This window comes from Geotrypetes seraphini, chromosome 13 (assembly GCF_902459505.1).
Source record: "Geotrypetes seraphini chromosome 13, aGeoSer1.1, whole genome shotgun sequence".
Lineage (NCBI taxonomy): Eukaryota > Metazoa > Chordata > Amphibia > Gymnophiona > Dermophiidae > Geotrypetes > Geotrypetes seraphini.
The window spans coordinates 29,120,150-29,139,689 of NC_047096.1; the positions used below are offsets into that span (position 1 = coordinate 29,120,150).

Genomic DNA, 19,540 nt, shown 5'->3' on the forward strand with positions numbered 1-19,540 from the left:
GTTGATAGCCCCTGAGAAAAATGCATTCCATATGAAACATTATCAGGGAGGACATTTTCTTTACACTGGGTGATTATAGCTAGTCTAATTAAGGTGTGTATCACTGGACTGATGGGCCTGGTTTTATCTGGACTTTTTGCAGCAAATGGAGTCAATGTTCAAAGCAATTTAAGTGGATATTAGAGGACCCTGCCTAGTAAAATTGTGGTGGCTGGTCCAGAAGCAAATATTCAAATGGAGACAAAAATAAAACTCTTAGGAGTTACCATTGATAAAGATCTATCATTTCATGATCATATTAGTTCGGTAGTTAAAACATGTTTCTATAAACTACGCATAATTCGTTCATTGACCTCAATTCTAGAAACCGAATCCATCAAAATTCTTATTCACTCACTAATAATCTCTCACCTAGATTACTGTAATTCCCTACTCAACGGCCTCCCACAAAAAGAAATTTGCCGCCTTCAACTTATACAAAACACAGCAATAAAACTCATCTATAACCTAGGTAAATATGATCATGTTACGCCTGCTTTGAAAGATGCCCACTGGTTACCCGTGACGCACCGAATCACCTACAAAATCATCCTTTTGTCATTCAAAATAAAATCTTCTCATCTGCCGTCATATCTCCACAAACTTCTTATCCCTCAGTGCTCTACTCGAACTTTGAGATCTTCAAATCAAAATCTCTTATTGATTCCGTCTATAAAAGAATTTTATTACACACGCAAAATAAACTTTGCAGTAACTGCCCCGACATTGTGGAACTCCCTTCCACAATCACTTCGTGACGAACAAAACCTTGACAAATTTAAGAAAAACTTAAAAACTTTTTTATTTCGAGATGCATTCTTTTCCACTTAACTTCTATCCTCTTAAATTCTTTTCTATCTAATTTTGCTCTTTTATAAACATTCAATATATCTTATCCCCATCCAACATGTTTTTTCCTTAACCCCTCTTTCTCCTTTTTCTACTTACAATGTAACTTTACCCACCCATTCCCTCTCTCCTCACTGTCAAGTCTGTCTTGTTATTGTTTTTAATGTTCACTATACATTATTTAAATTATTTAATACTTTTCGTGGTTTTTTTTTTTTTATTTTTTTTTTCCAATTGTTTCTACTCTTGTCTGTCAATTTTTTAAATCTAATGTAAACCGTCCAGATATTTGCTTGATGGTCGGTATATTAAAATCTAATAAACTTGAAACTTGAAACTTCAATGGCATTTAACTGTTTCACTCCCTCATGGATCACCCCAACATTAACTGAATAGAAGCAGCTCAAGATATTAGGAAATTATAAAGTTTCATTGGTTGTCAATTAAATATAGAATCCAATTTAAATGTTAATTTTAACACATCAAATCAAGCTTACTATATACAAAATCTGAGTTATCTAAACATGATTATCCCATACTCGCCTAAGAGAGTGTTAAGATTTCTACAAGGCTTTAGAGTATCATTGCCTCATCTAAATAGATGTAAGTTGGCTTCAACTAGAACAAAGACCTTTTCTTTTTTGGCTCCTTCCCTATGAAATGGGTTGTCTCCATATTTGAGAGAATTAAGTTTTAAGAAATTTAAAGTAGCATTAAAGACTCTATTTTTTCTTTAGCATTTAACATTGAACTAGGAGACAACGTAAGAGTACATTAGCAATTCTGGGGGATGTAATCAGTGGTAGATTTGGGATGAATTGATTTTAAGCATGAATGAGCATTAGGCATTCCTATTAATAACTAGATTTCTTAGTTTAATGATTATGATGCATTTTACTTGTAAACCGCTTTGTTCTCATTATTGTAAAGTGGTATCTCAAATTATTTTAATAAACAAATTCAGTGGCACTAGCTGAATATCTGGGCAGAACCTAGTCGGCATGAGTTAACCAGACAGGAGCTGCTGCCAGCCAGCTAAGTTGCACTGAATATCAACCCCTAGAATGTTATTTGAATTTAACAGTATATACAAGAAATAACTTGTGTTACAAAATACAATGCAAAATAAGACAGAGCAAGAAAATAATATACAAATACTAAAGGCTCCTTTTGCTAAGGTGTGCCAACGAGTTTAGCACTTGCTAACAATTAGTATGTGATCTCCCACTAATTCTATATACTGTATAGCGCTCAAAATTACATGCTCAAATTTGGACACGTGCCCAAAATGTGAAAATAATTTAATTGCTTAATGAGCCAATTAGCAGTGTTGGAAACTAATCATTTATTGGTTCTAATTGGTAATAATTGGAATTTAAGCGTGTATTTTATAGTCGCTAATCTATACAGATGTGCATATAAATTTTTCTGCATGGAATCTGAAAAGGAGATGTGACCATGGGAGGGGCATGGGCAGGTCAGGGGCATTTCTAGGATTTGGATGCATTGTTAATAGAATTTGGCAGATCCATGCTTAATTTAGGTGCAGGGATTTATACCAGGGTTCAGTTGGTGTAAATCCTAGTGCCCAGCTATTGTATAAATGGCACCCAACTTTAAGCGCCATTAATAAAATAGCGCTTGGCACACAAATTTTTATCACCCAATTTGGACACTATGTACAGAATTGAGTCCCATATGCTAAGAAGCCCGTAGGAATATAATAGGCTGCATGCCATTTAGGGCCTGAGTCTGTAAACGCCACTTGTAGGCGCCACTTGGGGCACTTATCAATTAATCACTGTGTGCTGCTTATAGAATCCCACCTAGCGGTACCTATGCATGCTTAATCGTCGTTAGGTGTCCTAGAGGTAGGCATTGGTACATTAGGCCAGGTTTTACTTGGTCTAATATACCGGCACCTTACCTAGACACTTAGTGACACTTAAGTCAGTCACACTTATTCTCCGCCCCTTAACCACGCCCACTTTGCAGGTAGGCGTTGTTAGGTGTCGAAGGGTGCCTTGACTTAGGTATCGCTAGGCGTTCTATGAGTTTGGTGCCGAACTCTTAATTGGCTGAAAACTGGTGTGCTCAGTTACCATGCTAATTTTAAAAATGTTGCGCGCAGATCCCAAAGTTAGACATTGCTAGGCATCCTTGAGTGGGGCATCTAGCAGTGCCTAATGTAGGCATCCTATACATAATCTGGCCCTTAATGCCAGATTCTATAAAGAGCGCCTAAATCAGCAGCCACCGGTCACATGCAGGCATGTCCATACTGTTGCAGCATTCTTCTATAAATTAAATCTGATGACTGCTTGCTACTCCTCTACCATACAAACAGCGAAGGGTGCTACCATTTTGTATATGGTGCCCTACTACTGATTAAGCATTGTCACCAACCCTCCGCAAAGTAGGGCTGCCGGGTGACAAACACAGGGATTCTGGCGTGTCCCCTCCAACCAGGGGTACCTTCAGGACTTTTTCAGGTGGCCCTGGGCAATTGCCTGGGCCTAAGAGATGCAAGGTAAGTAAACAGGTTTCACCATATCACCAGCCAAAACAAGTTCTTTAGGAAAGAATAAGTTGTTTATTCTGACCCACAGGTCAAAAGTATGCAACAGAAAACAAACATCATTTTTGCAGGTCATTCAACAAAAATAGTAGATTTTGCAAAAATAAAGCTTTACTGTAAATTCAAACTAAATCAAAACTCCTTAGGCAAACATAGCCACAGCAAACTCTGGTAACAGTTCAGCTTTTCTCTCAGCTCCCACATGCAGGCAACATCACACAGCTGAGACAGATAATCTAATTAGCTTTCAGAACGGGAGTCACAGCAGGATTTTTAAAGTTCCAAAAACCAAACTTAACTAGGTCAGTTTGAGCTTCAGGTTCACAAACTTGCTTTTAAATCCATTCCTCAGTTTGAAGCAAGTATTATTCTTACTCTCAAAATACTTATAAAGTTCAAACATATCTTAACTTCTTCAGGCATAGTTTGCACAGCAGAAACAAACCAAACATCAACAAAAGAAAGAAAGAAACACAAACCACTAATGGTTTCTCAGTTGCTGCATTCTTTCATGCAACTTCCATACCTTCCGTCTGGCTTTCTAACATAGGGCCAGCCAGTTCTATCTCCATGCCTTCCACACGATCTAGAACCTGGTAGTTTGAAGTAGGCAGGATTTCCTCCAAATCCTGCATGGAATAATCCAGCACGTTTTTCTCTCCTGCTCTGTTCCACAGCTCTTCACCTGCCTTGAGCTGTGGGAGTGACCCGCCCTGGTCACTCGCTCCCCCCCCCCCTCCTTGACTCAACCTGCTTTTAAACAGATCAGAGCCAATCCCCTTCAGCCTGTAGCGGGGGATGGGTTTTGGCTCTACAGCAGTTTTTCTCTGCCTAGGTTTTTCTACTGCAGCTACCTTCCTCGTGGCTTCTCTAGCTGCTCTAGAGACAGGAGGCTGTTGTTGCCAATCTGCCTGCCTCTGTTCCAGTTCACTATCTCTTTGGTTATGGGGGCAAGGGAGGTCAGCCTCAAGGTGAGTGCCAGAATCGATCTGGTCTGCTCTTCTGCATCCGATCCTATCAGGGACCGGACTAGTGCTGGTGCTGGGTTTGTCACATTCCCCCACCCTTAAAGGATGACCCTCGCTTGTACCCTGAGGAGTCCCTATATTCTCGGGGATGCGTGACAGAATATCTACATTGGTGTTAAGTTTTCCTGGCCGATGCACCACCTTAAATTTGAACACCTGAAGGGCTAAATACCATCGTGTAAGTCTAGCGTTATTGTTTCGCATGGTATTTAACCATTTCAGGGCTGCGTGGTCCGTCACCAGTGTAAACTCCCTGTCCTGTAAATAATGCTCAAGAGTCTGAACAGCCCATTTTACCGCTAAGCACTCCTGCTCCACCGTTGCATAATTTTGTTCATTAGGATGGAGCTTCCGACTCAGATACATAATGGGATGTTCTAACCCTTGGCTTTCTTGACTTAGGACTGCTCCTAATCCAGTGCCAGAAGCATCAGTTTGTAAGATCAATGGTTGGTCAAAATCAATAGCTTTGAGCACGGGCCTTTCACACAAACTAGCCCTCAATCTTTGAAAAGCCTGTTTACTCACATTGTCCCAACACAGTGTCTCTGGGCTCCCTTTTTTCAACATGTCAGTCAAGGGTCCTGCCTGGGACGAAAAGTGCGGGATAAACCTCCTGTAGTATCCTACCAATCCTAAGAAAGCCCTGAGTTGTTTTTTGTTGTTAGGAGCCGGGTATCCCCGAATGCATTGCACTTTATCCACTATAGGCTTTATCTGCCCCTTTCCCACAATATATCCCAAGTACTTTACTTCTTGTTGACCTATAAAACATTTTTTTGGATTTATTGTGAGGCCGGCTCCCCTCAGAGCTTCCAGGACCGCCTTAAGGTGTTGCACATGCTGTTCCCATGTACTCGAATGGATCACTATGTCGTCAATGTAAGCGTCCGCGTACCCATGGTGATCCCGTAGCACCTCGCGGACTAGGCGCTGGCATGTAGCCGCCGCCCCATGTAAGCCAAATGGCATGCGCCTAAATTGGAATAGGCCCCGTGGCGTGCTGAATGCAGTTTTAGGCTTAGCCGATTCGGTAAGCGGTATTTGCCAGTAGCCTTTTGTAAGGTCAATGGTAGTTAAAAACTGGGCTGATCCTAATCTATCCAGTAATTCATCTACCCGTGGCATTGGAAATGCATCAAACTGAGACACCTCGTTTACCTGGCGAAAGTCAATACAAAAACGTGGTGTCCCATCAGCTTTAGGAACAATCACAATAGGGCTACACCATGGGCTTTGCGAGGTTTCTATAACCCCTAAAGTCAGCATCTCTTGTACTAACTCCTCCACCAGAGCTTTCTTTTCCTCTGACAGTCTATAGGGGCGTACCCGTACCACCTTCCCTGGTACTGTTATAATATCATGGGATACTACCCCCGTTTTCCCTGGCACCGAAGAGAACACATCCCCAAACTGTCGGACTACTTCCTTCACCTGATGAACTTGTATCTGTGTGAGGGCAGTTCCTACATTAACTTCCCCCTCAGCCTTGAAGTCCGTAACCTGAGGTCCTAGGTCATCTTCCTGCCCTTGTTGTGCCACCAAGGCCAACACCTCCCGATCTTTCCATGGTTTCAATAGGTTGACATGATAGGTCTGCAGTCTCCCTTTATCATCCTTGACCCGATAATCCACCTCACCTATCCTTTCCACAATGGTGGCCGGGCCCTTCCATTGTGCCAAGAATTTGTGCGGATCAGTGGGTACTAATATAAGGACTTGATCACCTATCTGTAATTCACGTTCTTTAGCCCTTCTGTCATAGTAAGTCTTTTGCTGTTTCTGACTCCACTCCAAGTTTTCTTTTCCGAATTCCAGGGACCTCTGCAACCTATCCTTAAGCTGAGCTAAATATGTGATAACATTACTCCCCGATTCCTCGGGAAACACCCACTTCTCTTTCAACATGTCCAGCACCCCCCTAGGTGGTCTCCCAAACAATAATTCGTAAGGACTAAGTCCCAAAGAATTCTGCACCTTCTCACGCGCCGCAAAGAGCGCAAAAGGAATAAACCTATCCCAGTTCTTAGAGTCTCCTTCTATGCCCTTTTTCAGCATTTGCTTAATTGTCTGATTAAAACGTTCCACCATACCATTAGCTTGAGGGTGGTAGGCAGACGTTTTAATATGACGGATGCCAAATCCCTCATAAAACATCCTCATTTCGCTAGATAAAAAATTACTACCCTGGTCCGTAAGAATCTCCCGGGGAAACCCTACCATGCAAAACAATCCTAACAGTTCTTTCATAATAATGGTAGATGTGGCCTTCTTTAATGGAAAAGCCCAAGGGAACCGTGTGGCTACGTCCATGACTACCAAAATGAAATTATTTCCCCTAGGTGTTTTCTCCAAGGGTCCCACAATATCCATGGCCAACCGCCTTAATGGTTCCTCCACCACAGGTACAGGAATGAGGGGTGCCCTGGCCGGTTTCGCCAAAGACAGTTTTTGGCACGTGGAACAGGACTGACAAAAATTTATCACCGCCTGCCTTAATCCCGGCCAGAAAAACCGTCTTTCTATCTGTTTGATAGTGGCTTCTGCTCCTTTGTGACCCGATAACGGGTGATCATGGGCTATCCTGAGTATCAGTTTTCTAAACCCTTGGGGAATCAATAACTGTTGTACCATTTCCCCTTCTAGGTCACCCGGGCCTTCTCTATACAACAAGCCCTGTTTCTCGACCCAGCATTTACCTTCTGTACGCTCCTTTCCTACTCTCTGCCATTCTTCTTTCAGGGTTGGGTCAGTTTTCTGCTCCTCCCGAAATGTAGGAAAAGTATCCATAACATCCTTGGGGAGCCATGGGACTTCTCTAGTTTCACCCGCCCTATTCATGGCTCTACTTCTTCCTTGCTGTTGTCTCTTGTTCTGGGCCCGGGTCCTACGCTCCTGCCTTTGTTCATATTCCTGAAAGGCTTCTCCCGTAAAGGGAAATATCCTGCCTAACCTCCCTTCAGGTTCAGGATTAGAGGATCCCTGTGATCTTGTGTTAACTAAACACTGTTTTTCCTGTAATGCTACAGGAAACCCTTTCCAATCTTTCCCCAGTATCACATCATAAGGTGCCTCCGGCACTAACGCAAAGGAAGTTTGATACACTCTATCTTTATACTTCACTGTGGTAGGCCTCAATGGGTATTGTTTCGTGTCCCCATGAATACACTTGATTCTTACTCTCCCGATAAAATCATGCCCCTTTTCCCTAGGAAATACTGTGTTCCAGCACCGGTGGGCTAACATTGACTGGTCCGCCCCTGTATCAAGTAAGGCCTCCATGTCCTTGCCTCCTATTGATACCACCACCAGATATCTCCCCCCTGGTGTAATCTTACCCTTTTCTAGGTCACAGGTTACTGTAAAACCTTTTCTTTCAACACACTCCCCCTGTCGGTGACCTTTTCCCCCACACCTGAAGCAATAGATGGGAGCTGGATTAAAGGGTTTCTGTATACGATTCTGAGGGTTCCTGGGTGGCATGTTATTATTAGTAGGAGCCTGAAGTGTAGTGTCCCTCTGGAACTGTGTCTGGGGTCTATAACTTGGGCCTGGTTTCTCGGGAAGTCCCTGGGCGTCCAGATAAGCTTCTGCCACAGATAATGTCTGTGTCAGATCCTGGCATCCTTGTTTCTGGATCCACCCCTTTATGTTCTGGGGCAGAGCTTCTAGGAATTGTTCCCTGACTAACTCAGCGAACATCGCTCGTGGGTCTGCCAAGAAAGGCTGTAACCACCTCTCTGCAGCTTTCGTTAGGCGTTGTAACAGCGCCTTAGGTCTTTCTCTAACCTTTAACTGGAGAGCACGAAAGGTTTGCCTGTAATATTCTCTTGTATACCCCAGAAAGTCTAGGATATGTGCTTTCACAGCTGGGTAACTACTGGCCTGCTCCGCAGCAATGGTCTGAAAAGCCGCAAGGGTCTCGCCAGCCAAACATGGCAGAAGGCGAACCGCCCACTGCTCTGGAGGCCAACCTGCTGCAGCAGCAACTCTCTCAAAAGAGTTTAAAAAATCATCTGGGGCATCCTGTGGTGTTATTTTACTTAAATTCAATAAATTTAGTGAGTTTTGTCCTACCGTAGGTAGAGTACCACCAGTCCCCAATACCGGTATATGTATCTGTCCACCAGACGTAGGCTTCAATAGTTGCGCCATTAACTGAGACTGCTGCTCCATGGCTCGCATAAAGTCACTGTGATGACGTTCACTAGCCTTCTGGCTTGCCTGCCATAGTCCGTGACTAGTCTCCAGGACCTTCTTTAAGTCCTCATTTTGCCGCTGTCGTTCTCCAGCCACCACTGCTAACGCCGCCGGCTCCATGTAGGCTCTGTAGGGAAATCACAAACACACAATCCAAGTGCGATACCACTCAGTTTCTTTCCCCCCAGAACTATCTTCACCAGACCCTCTGTAAAATATGCTTACCAGAGGTACTGATGAATCATCGCCTGCGTGCTCATTACAGGGTGCACCACCCTTCTTCAGAGACCTCTTGGTCCCCCTTTTGTTCCTCGCCAGCTCCGGATGATGGCCTCGTCTCCCGGTCTGCTATCCGCACCTCCTGCAACCGCCAAACTCAGGACACTGGAACCGTTATCCTTGCACTGTTTAAGCCGCTTCCCTTCAACAGCAGTTGTAATCCTGGTTCCGATGAACCACACAATTGTAGAGAGTAAGTTAATTAAAAAAAAAAAAATTTTCCACCTTTGCACTCCCTAATCTTCACCTGAAGAGGTACCAGATCCGCACTCCTGATACCAAATTGTCACCAACCCTCCGCAAAGTAGGGCTGCCGGGTGACAAACACAGGGATTCTGGCGTGTCCCCTCCAACCAGGGGTACCTTCAGGACTTTTTCAGGTGGCCCTGGGCAATTGCCTGGGCCTAAGAGATGCAAGGTAAGTAAACAGGTTTCACCATATCACCAGCCAAAACAAGTTCTTTAGGAAAGAATAAGTTGTTTATTCTGACCCACAGGTCAAAAGTATGCAACAGAAAACAAACATCATTTTTGCAGGTCATTCAACAAAAATAGTAGATTTTGCAAAAATAAAGCTTTACTGTAAATTCAAACTAAATCAAAACTCCTTAGGCAAACATAGCCACAGCAAACTCTGGTAACAGTTCAGCTTTTCTCTCAGCTCCCACATGCAGGCAACATCACACAGCTGAGACAGATAATCTAATTAGCTTTCAGAACGGGAGTCACAGCAGGATTTTTAAAGTTCCAAAAACCAAACTTAACTAGGTCAGTTTGAGCTTCAGGTTCACAAACTTGCTTTTAAATCCATTCCTCAGTTTGAAGCAAGTATTATTCTTACTCTCAAAATACTTATAAAGTTCAAACATATCTTAACTTCTTCAGGCATAGTTTGCACAGCAGAAACAAACCAAACATCAACAAAAGAAAGAAAGAAACACAAACCACTAATGGTTTCTCAGTTGCTGCATTCTTTCATGCAACTTCCATACCTTCCGTCTGGCTTTCTAACATAGGGCCAGCCAGTTCTATCTCCATGCCTTCCACACGATCTAGAACCTGGTAGTTTGAAGTAGGCAGGATTTCCTCCAAATCCTGCATGGAATAATCCAGCACGTTTTTCTCTCCTGCTCTGTTCCACAGCTCTTCACCTGCCTTGAGCTGTGGGAGTGACCCGCCCTGGTCACTCGCTCCCCCCCCCCCCCCCTCCTTGACTCAACCTGCTTTTAAACAGATCAGAGCCAATCCCCTTCAGCCTGTAGCGGGGGATGGGTTTTGGCTCTACAGCAGTTTTTCTCTGCCTAGGTTTTTCTACTGCAGCTACCTTCCTCGTGGCTTCTCTAGCTGCTCTAGAGACAGGAGGCTGTTGTTGCCAATCTGCCTGCCTCTGTTCCAGTTCACTATCTCTTTGGTTATGGGGGCAAGGGAGGTCAGCCTCAAGGTGAGTGCCAGAATCGATCTGGTCTGCTCTTCTGCATCCGATCCTATCAGGGACCGGACTAGTGCTGGTGCTGGGTTTGTCACAGCATGCCATGCCATCTATTGGGCAATGTCAACACTTCCTCTAAGAATATATGTATCTTACCTAAACCGGAGTTTGAAATGCTAGGGGTGTTCTATTTTATGAAATACTGTCAATTTGCTGTTACTTTGTAAAACACCCTCATACTTATATATATATATATATATATATACACCTCACCCCTCCCCAGGAAATGCTGCTGTTAAAATGTGGTAAACAGCCTTTAAAAATTATACTTTACTCTAAAGACCAGACAAAGCCTTAAATGCTGAGTTTACTGCATAAAGAAGCCTGGATGATACAAGTCAAATTACAAAGGGTCTGAATTTAATCTGAATAAAATCTTGACAAGAACACGGTTAATAGTCTGTATGAGAACAAAGATTGTGTCAAGAGTTTTATAGCTAGAAGAATTGATTAATCAGCACATATGCCACCATCCTGGAAGCCACTAATTTGCTTTTCTCTTACAGGTCCAATATCGGAATAGAAATTCCCAGACCATTTCCATACATTGATGTTTTCCCTTGTGGCAGTAAGTGTCTGTGTTTGGAGTTCATGGTTCCACAGGTTTATTGTAAGGCAAAAAGCTCCTTTTTTGGTTACTTTAATCTTAGGAGTAGTACCACAAGACTAACACTAGAAGTTGGAACCACCATTTTGAATCCAGGACTTGGACTAGGCAGGAGTAGCTGGGGATCATTCCTGCCTCTCTCTAGACCAGTGGTTCTCAACCAGTGTGTCAGGACACACTGGTGTGTCCTCAAGAGGTGGGACGTGTGTCACAAAATTTGGTGTAGACAGTAAGCATGTGTTTCCTTTACAACCATAATTGCTTACAAGTTGGGAAGACCAGCAATCTTGAGAGTCAGGTTCTTGAAATCCCTATAACTGGTCCCTATTTCTGCTAACCCACTACCTCCAATAGCTGCTGCCTCCAGCCCCAACTGAAAATGTTGCATGTCTGCTGTCCATAGATTCTGTTTACTATATAGTTTCTGAGTATTATATTTGCAGGTTTTTTTTTATTTTTTTTTGCTTTGTTTCACAGTATCTGGCAGTGCAGGGATTTTGTGTTGCTGTTACTGAGGTGACATTAGAATTTGAATATATTTGCTTTGTTGTATGACAAGTGAGAAATCTGTGACTAATATATTGCAAACAGCTTTTAGATATGGAATAAACAAATCAAACTAAACTTACAGTTAAACAATGAAATATGTAGGCATGCTTTGTTGAGCTCTGAATTTTAGTGTTTGGTGTGTCACATACTGTACATGAACATTGTCTGTTAGGTGTGTCACAAAAGAAAAAAAGTTAAGCTCTAGACACCAGGGACTGCTGACAGGAACTGGGGAGGGAGATGTCAAGATTGTGAGGGTCTATTTGGCTTTGATGTGGAGACATCCAGATTTACCCTGACATGTCCTCTTTCTAGCTTTACCCTCTCTTTAGATTTGCCTGGACAAGCCGGCACTTTGTCCAGGTTTTGAAAAGCTTCCTCTTCAGATTGCTTCGGGAGGGGGCATTCTCGCATTCCTGGATACCCTCCCAACTAATGAGAGCAGGCTGAGGGGGCAGGGCTGAGGTATGGGGTATGAGGTATGGGGGTGGGTCTATGGGCCTGGATTTTACATAAGTAAAATCTGGTAACCCTGGATGTAGGGTGATATGGTTTCACCTACTTTGCAGTATAAGTGACAGTCTATGCTAAAGTCCCAAACACTAACTACTCTGTGCAGTACACAGCCACTCTCTACCCCAATCGCACCCCCTAATGGGGCAAGCAGTGAGGGCCAGATTCTGTAAGCAGTTCCTAAAAAAGATAGGTGCCTATTGCATATCAATTATACTTAAGCGTTCATCACAGAATCACGCTTAGCGGTACCCACCTTAAAACTTAGATGCCTCTAATGCAGGCCAGGATTTAAAAGGCCTATATTATAGGTTCCCTAAGTTCTTTAGAGAATTGCACTAAGCCGTGCCTAAGTCTTTCTCCATCCCTAAACATGTCTACTTTGGTATTAGGTGCCAATAGGCACCTATCTTTTTTTAAGTTCAAAATTTTATTGAGAATTTTGCATAATATACAAACAGGAGAACATAAATTTTGCAAAAATATGCTTAACTCTATTGGCACAAGCATAGGATATACATAAACTTACAAGATAACCCACCCACCCCTATATGCAGAGAGTGCAGCATCCATTCATACATACAAACCTAATCATACTTCCAACATCATTCAATCCTTACCCACAGTCTATCAAATTTTGCCTTCTTACCCCTCTTTTCCATTATAGTTGTTTCATACTTCCCAATTAAACAAACTGAATTCCACCAAAATTGAAATGACAGTAATGACGCGTTCTTCCATGTTTTTAAAATAGTTTGAATTGTAATAGTGTCAGTATTGCTATTAACCATTTATTATCACTAGTTATATCTTATGAAGCCTTTTTTATAGAATCATGCCTAAGAAGTGATGTAGGCCGCTGTCCAGGCCTACCTCGGTATATATTTATTTAGTCAATCAATAACAGCTTACAAGAATAGATCATATAGTATATAGTGTAACAGAAGGTGATACAGAAGGTGACCTCTAGGCCTAGAGGTCCTCTGATGTCTGTTCTGATCTCTCCCTTCTAAAGGCCTGGTTTTTATACATTTCTTAGTGGCCAACACCACGTTGGTCTATATCACATGATACATTCTTATTGGCTATTTACTTATGCATTACTGCCTAACTACAGTCATTTATTGGCTATTCTCACCTACGTCATGTTATATGCTTTACTCTGTTTTCCGTAAAACCTACCTTTTCCCCGAAATGCCTGTTTCCCCACCATATTAGTATTTCCGAGCACAAGCCCCCCTCCCAACTTTAAACATCTCCGATACTTTCTATTAGGTGATGTTTCTTATGAATTCTTTCTTCTGAGAATTCTGTCTTCTGACCACGGTCTGTTTATCTCTTTATGGTATCTGGCTGGGTGGGCCTTGGTGTAAAACCACAGCTAGCCCACAACCTCAGGACCTGTTGCTTTTTCTCTAGTTTTATTCCTACAGTAGCTAATTGAACTCATAAAACAGTGTATTTCTCCATCTTTGCATGCTCTTCAGTTAATGGTGAAATATCTTTCCATAGTTAATCTACTGTTTCTATCATCTGCAGAGATAGATAAGGTAGATGTCAGTTGCAGGGGGTGAGAGCAGATTTTTCTGTAAAGAGAAAAGTGATCTTTGTCTTCCTTTTATCCCCCTTCACCTGTCTAATGTCAGGACTTTCCTCGGGATATATCCCACTTCACCTGGCTTGCTAATGTCAGGACTTACAGGGACCAGAGCCTCCATGCTTTATTCTCTCTCATCCCCTCTTCAAAGCCCCTCCAGGTGGCTTTGACCCCTGTTCATTCGGTGAGGAGTTAGTTTGTATCAGAAACTGTATATTATGGGCCGGGGCTATGTGCTAGGAACTACCCATGGAAAAGGAAAGAGACAAGTACCCACCCTTGCTATGCTACCGTGAACAGAGCAGTATAACATGTCGTAGTGTACTTATTGCTTATAATACTAGGCTAAGCAGTCAATAATTCAGATATTTGTGTAAAGCAGAAATCATGGGCATTTAAGCTTCAAATAAACGACTTATACCTGCCGGGCTGTGATAGAAACATCAGCATAAATTACTGATGTAGTGGGGATAGGTGGTGACTCGTGGAGCTGTTGGTGTTTCATAGGGAGGTACATTAAAAATCAGCCAAGTCAAGATTATCAAAAATGTTGTGTATGGGTCTGTGTTGGGGTCTCTATTTCAACATTTGGGATAGTTCGGGCAACCAGGCATCTGCAGGGGTTCATAATTTAACCTGATACATTTTAATATATTCTCTCTTTATGGCTTCATCCTGTTATGAGCATACTACATCCAAAAGGGATGGCGGGATAAATTAATAAGTTAGATTATTTCCATGCTCTTCCAAAACAGCTGGGATCGGTGCAGACTCGGCTGGGTCCAGACGCCAGGGGTGAAAGTCCAGGTAACCACATCAAATCTTACGTCATCATCCTTCAGCTGGGCTCATCACTTCCACTTCACTGCAGTTCTCCTCAGCTTAGCAGCAAGAAAGGGAATGGAAAGAATCCAACTGGAGGGGAAAATAACTAGGGAGCTATTGTGGGAGTCAAAACAGGATGAAAATGCATAAAGTCACAATCAAGAATAACACATGAACTTGCAATAGGGCTGTTAGAAATAATTATCAACACATGAAAATATATATATGTACTAATACTGCATGAGTCCATAAAAGAGTTAAAGTGCAAATTAATAAGTCCATAATTAAAGCTGTAAAAGTTCAAGGTCATAAAGGTCATCCCGTCTTTGGTAGCAACAGTCAGGAAGTCTTCGCTGGTAAGTCTCGGCATTTATCCAGTTTCTTCTCCGGTAGCAAGATCCTTCCGTTGGGGCTCATCCGTCATCGGGGTTTCATACGGCCGAACATCTTTCTTCCAGCGATGATATTTCAAATAGCATTAGTCCATAATTATGCAAATAAGTCCTTAATAGACATTAAAAGGATGTAAACACGGATTCTCATGTAGCATACAGCTTCCTCTGATAGGCAATTGTCTTTGTGAAGTGATCCATAATTAATAAGGCAAAAATATCTGTACTGTATATATCATTTAACTTGTTTCCAACAATACCTGAGCAATATTACTAACAGGATAAGTACAGCGTTAAAAGATGACATACAAAAGAAAACAAAAACTTATCTGCTTTAATTCAAATAGACTAAGGTCTAATATATGTATTGGCTGAATTATATTTGTCAGCCTAAGGGAGTTATAGTTACAATGGCATATGACGTTCAAAGGACAGGAGTAATATGCTAAACATAAATATGAATTAGCAAAGAGTCAAACCCAAGCAAAAGGATGGCTAAGATATAGCTTTAAACATATTAACACATAGGTTATATTGAAACATACTAAAATAAAGAGGATAAACCCTAAAAATTAAAATAAAATAGGATTTATGGGAAAAATGTCCTTCCCATGGGATTCTATCAAATCATGGGTTCAATTTTGTTTCTTTCACTAATATTCTGAATGTCAATCAGCAAAAAGACCTAAACTACAGTATTTTGAATTCCAATCAATAGGACTGGATATTTCCTTCACCAACTTATTAGAAAAGTTCTTAAACAACAGTTAGAACCATTTTTTTTTTTTATAAAGCCAAACGCTAATTGCATTGTGTTAAACCAAAAAGTATTTCTGCGTGTATCAGAGAATATGTAAGAAAAAGAAGAAGTAACATTTCTTTTACAAGTTCCAAGAAAAGACAGAGAGAGAAAGACTGCTAGAAGTTTGGTTTTTTTCCCAAAACTATTATGATAAGTAAAGGAACAATAGTTTCCCTTTTATATTGCTGTTAACCGTGCAATGGGTTAACAGTACAGTACATGAAGAAAGCAGAAGTTACTTTCGCTTCGGTGTGTTAGCACGACATTAATTAATATTACCATTTGGGATAGAAGCGGATCATAAGAACCCTATGCAATATGTTCCAGCTATTGTAGAGACATGAATAATGAAAAAACAAAACGAAAATAGCAACTGATAATTTCAAGTTAAAGAAATAAAGCACTACATTTCCCAGTGTCCCTAAACATAGACACATCAACCAGGAAGTAGCTCGGTATGTTTGTGTAAAGGAAAAAAGAAGAAGAAGCATAACTCATTTCTTAAACTTTGATCACAGACAAAGAATAAGGTTTGAAATCGTTGTAGTGAGTAGTAAAAAATAAATCTTCTTTTATTATATTGGTAATTATAGTGAGCGCTCATAAATGGAAATCCACTCGCATTTCCATAAACACTGAAATTAACACAGGGCACAATACAACAGATAATGACTCATAGTAACATAAAAGACTGTAACGCTGAAAAATAGACAGACATTAATTGCTAGCAAGTATTAAGGGAGTCCCCCTCTTGTATAATTCAAGTGCACTGTAGTTTTTCCTAACTCTAGAAAACAAATGATCGTTAGTAATGGGAAAAAGTGAGGTGATGGGAAAAGCCCATAATAAAAATCCCAGACCTAGAAAAACAAAGGGTGCGTTTATTTTTACATTGTCAGTTATACTTAATGCCTGTCAGTTATTCGGTTAGACATAAACACTTGTCACGAATCCTTCCTATTTACGTACACTATCCTTATATATTCCCTTCATTTCCAATCCAACATAACACTTTCTATTGAAAACGATAGTGATCCAAATCATTTCTGTAATTTCGTTCTTCTCTTTCTCAAAAACAATCCTTTATAATCCAGCAAACTTATATGAAATAAATAATTGTTTAATGAAAGCTTATGGTAACATTGAAACGCAGTTAAAATATATACTTCCTCTTTCAGTCTCATTCACTCTCATCCCCCTCACCCCCCCAATTTTTTTTTTTTTTTTCGGTCGTGACCACAAAAGAACAGGAAACAAAAAACCCACGAGAGCAATGCTTTCGCTGTCTCACAAAGCGCCATATGTTACACAGGTCAGTACACAAGCGACAGCTAGCATAAACGGAAGAATAAAGGAAGCCTGTAGACAGCATGACAAGCTGAAAATATTACAGTAAAACACAGACTCAGAGCTAGAAGGCTAGAAGACCCCTCTTGTTAGTAGCAAAGAAATAAACCCATAAAAACAGAACTAATAAGCCAAAACCCATACAAAATAGTGGCCACACATGATAATACTACATCATAAGGGGCTAGGTAACACAAAGCACAATGCAGAGAAGAGGTGTATACTTTCGGCTCAACAATGGTAGGAAATATGGGGGCAAAAGGAGGAACAGGATTGTCTAAGCAACCGCTTAACAGAAGATCCAACGGGAACAGACAAGAGAAAGAGAAGCTAGGGCCAGGGGCACAAGACAAATAACTCTGGCTAGCACTGGCAGCCAGAGAAGTATAAGACAAGGGGATTCCTAAGGTCAGCAAGAGCAGGGGGCGAAATCAGACATAGCGGGCTCCGAGACAAAAACACTACTTAAGCACAGTTTCCTGGAAAGTGGGGGAAGGTGGGGAACGGGGTGCATTGCTGTTGAATAGTTTCACAGATATCATCTAATGCCTGAGAGATAGTGGCCCACGGGACAGGGGAGTAACGACCAGTATATGTTGTAAGAGTGCGATCTGCCTGCCATTGCACTTGGTGTGCAAAGGGAGGTAGAGAGACAGGGTAAGGGTTAGGAGTATACGCTGGGGAGAGAAAAGGGGCAGTTGCCAGTGGCAGAGAGTGATACAAACGGGAGGATTGAGACGCTAGCAGCAAAAGCGGAGAAGCAGGAGAAGAAGGGGGTGGGAGACTGCAGGAGCAGGCAACATGGGAGAAATAAACAATATATCCAACTACAAAGTGTACAAACTAATGAGTCTAAAAATAAAACTAATAAGAATACTTACAAAATGATGCAATGTGATCACAGAAGAGCAGGTACCTTCGTAGCAAAAACCCAGGCGTGGCCAGAGACCACAGAAACAGCATAACCACCAGTCAAAGCTGGGTCAACAGTCACACCATAACAGTGATAGTTTGATATAGCAGAGGAAATGTCAGGCGTGGCCCAAGACCACAAGAAATAAAGAAAATAATTTAACCAGCAATCGAATCAGTGTCTGTACCAAAAAAAAAAAAAATTTTGTTTTCAAAGGAGAGTATAAAGAGGGTACATAAGAGGAAGTGTTAGTGAGTGACAATACAGCTGCGCTGGACTATACCTAAATACCGGCTACACGACCCACCGGTAATTGATTAACTGCTAATTACCTACGCATATATACATCAACTACGCCCTAAACTAGAGGCTGACTACACAACCCGCCAACCATTCTGACTCCTATCCTATTCTGACTCCTATCCTAACCTATGGACTGACTACCACCCACCAGTCATAAACATATATACATCCTAATTCCTAAACTATTCCTAAGCTATGGACTGGCTACCACCCACCAGTCAGAAACATATTTACATATATCCTAATTCTTAAACAATTCCTAAATTATGGACTGGCTACCACCCACCAGTCAATTCTTAAACAATTCCTAAACTATGGACTGGCTACCACCCACCAGTCAATTCTTAAACAATACCTAAACTATGGACTGGCAACCACCCACCAGTCAATTCTTAAACAATTGACTACCTAAGCTATCGGCTACCTAAGCTATCGGCGGACTACTCGACCCATCCGCAAGCAAATATATCATCTTATGAACTATGGACTGCCTACCACCGGTCAGTCCTACTAACTACCCAACGCGCTAGTCTATACAGGACCCGTAGGACAGCTAAGGATGGTAGCCCGGTCCTGGGCGAATTGACGTGAATTCCTGCTCCAGGGTCCGGGATCCTCCAAAGTTGACGCCACAGGGCCTGTGTAACGACAAACAAACAGGATTAGTAAGGAAAGAGAAAGCAGTGTTTAAGGCAGACCACATTCCATTGCTGGCTGTAAACTAGAAAAAGAAAGAAAAAACCGCATAAAAGGGGAAGTAAAATAACACAGCAAATCTGCAAGAAAATAAGGAAGTTTAGGTAGAGACACTGCATAAGTACAAGCAGGCAACCCAGAAACACACTTTTGGCCAAAAGTAATGGAGAGGCAATCTGACAAGCAGAGTATAGGCCTTCAATCCAGTGAGGTCTCTAAAGGGGCATGTTCCCTTTATTTCAACGTCGGGGTTCACCACTGATGTAGGCCGCTGTCCAGGCCTACCTCGGTAATGAGACCTCGAACACTATATACTGGCTTCAATAAGTATATATTTATTTAGTCAATCAATAACAGCTTACAAGAATAGATCATATAGTATATAGTGTAACAGAAGGTGATACAGAAGGTGACCTCTAGGCCTAGAGATCATCACCTTCTGTTACGCTATATACTATCTGATCTATTCTTGTAAGCTGTTATTGATTGGTAAAATAAATATATACTTATTGAAACCAGTATATAGTGTTCGAG

At 41.7% G+C, this 19,540-nt stretch overlaps 1 protein-coding gene across 6 annotated transcripts in view; it reads left to right on the top strand.

The window, feature by feature from the left end:
* Positions 1–19,540, top strand: part of LOC117347368 (NXPE family member 1-like) — a 74,327-nt gene that overhangs the window by 49,058 nt on the left and 5,729 nt on the right. For all 6 annotated transcript variants that reach the window (XM_033918194.1, XM_033918198.1, XM_033918197.1 and 3 more), the window contains one exon: positions 10,969–11,030. In XM_033918194.1, the coding sequence (XP_033774085.1) occupies positions 10,969–11,030 (62 nt within the window). The remainder of the gene's footprint in view (positions 1–10,968; positions 11,031–19,540) is intronic.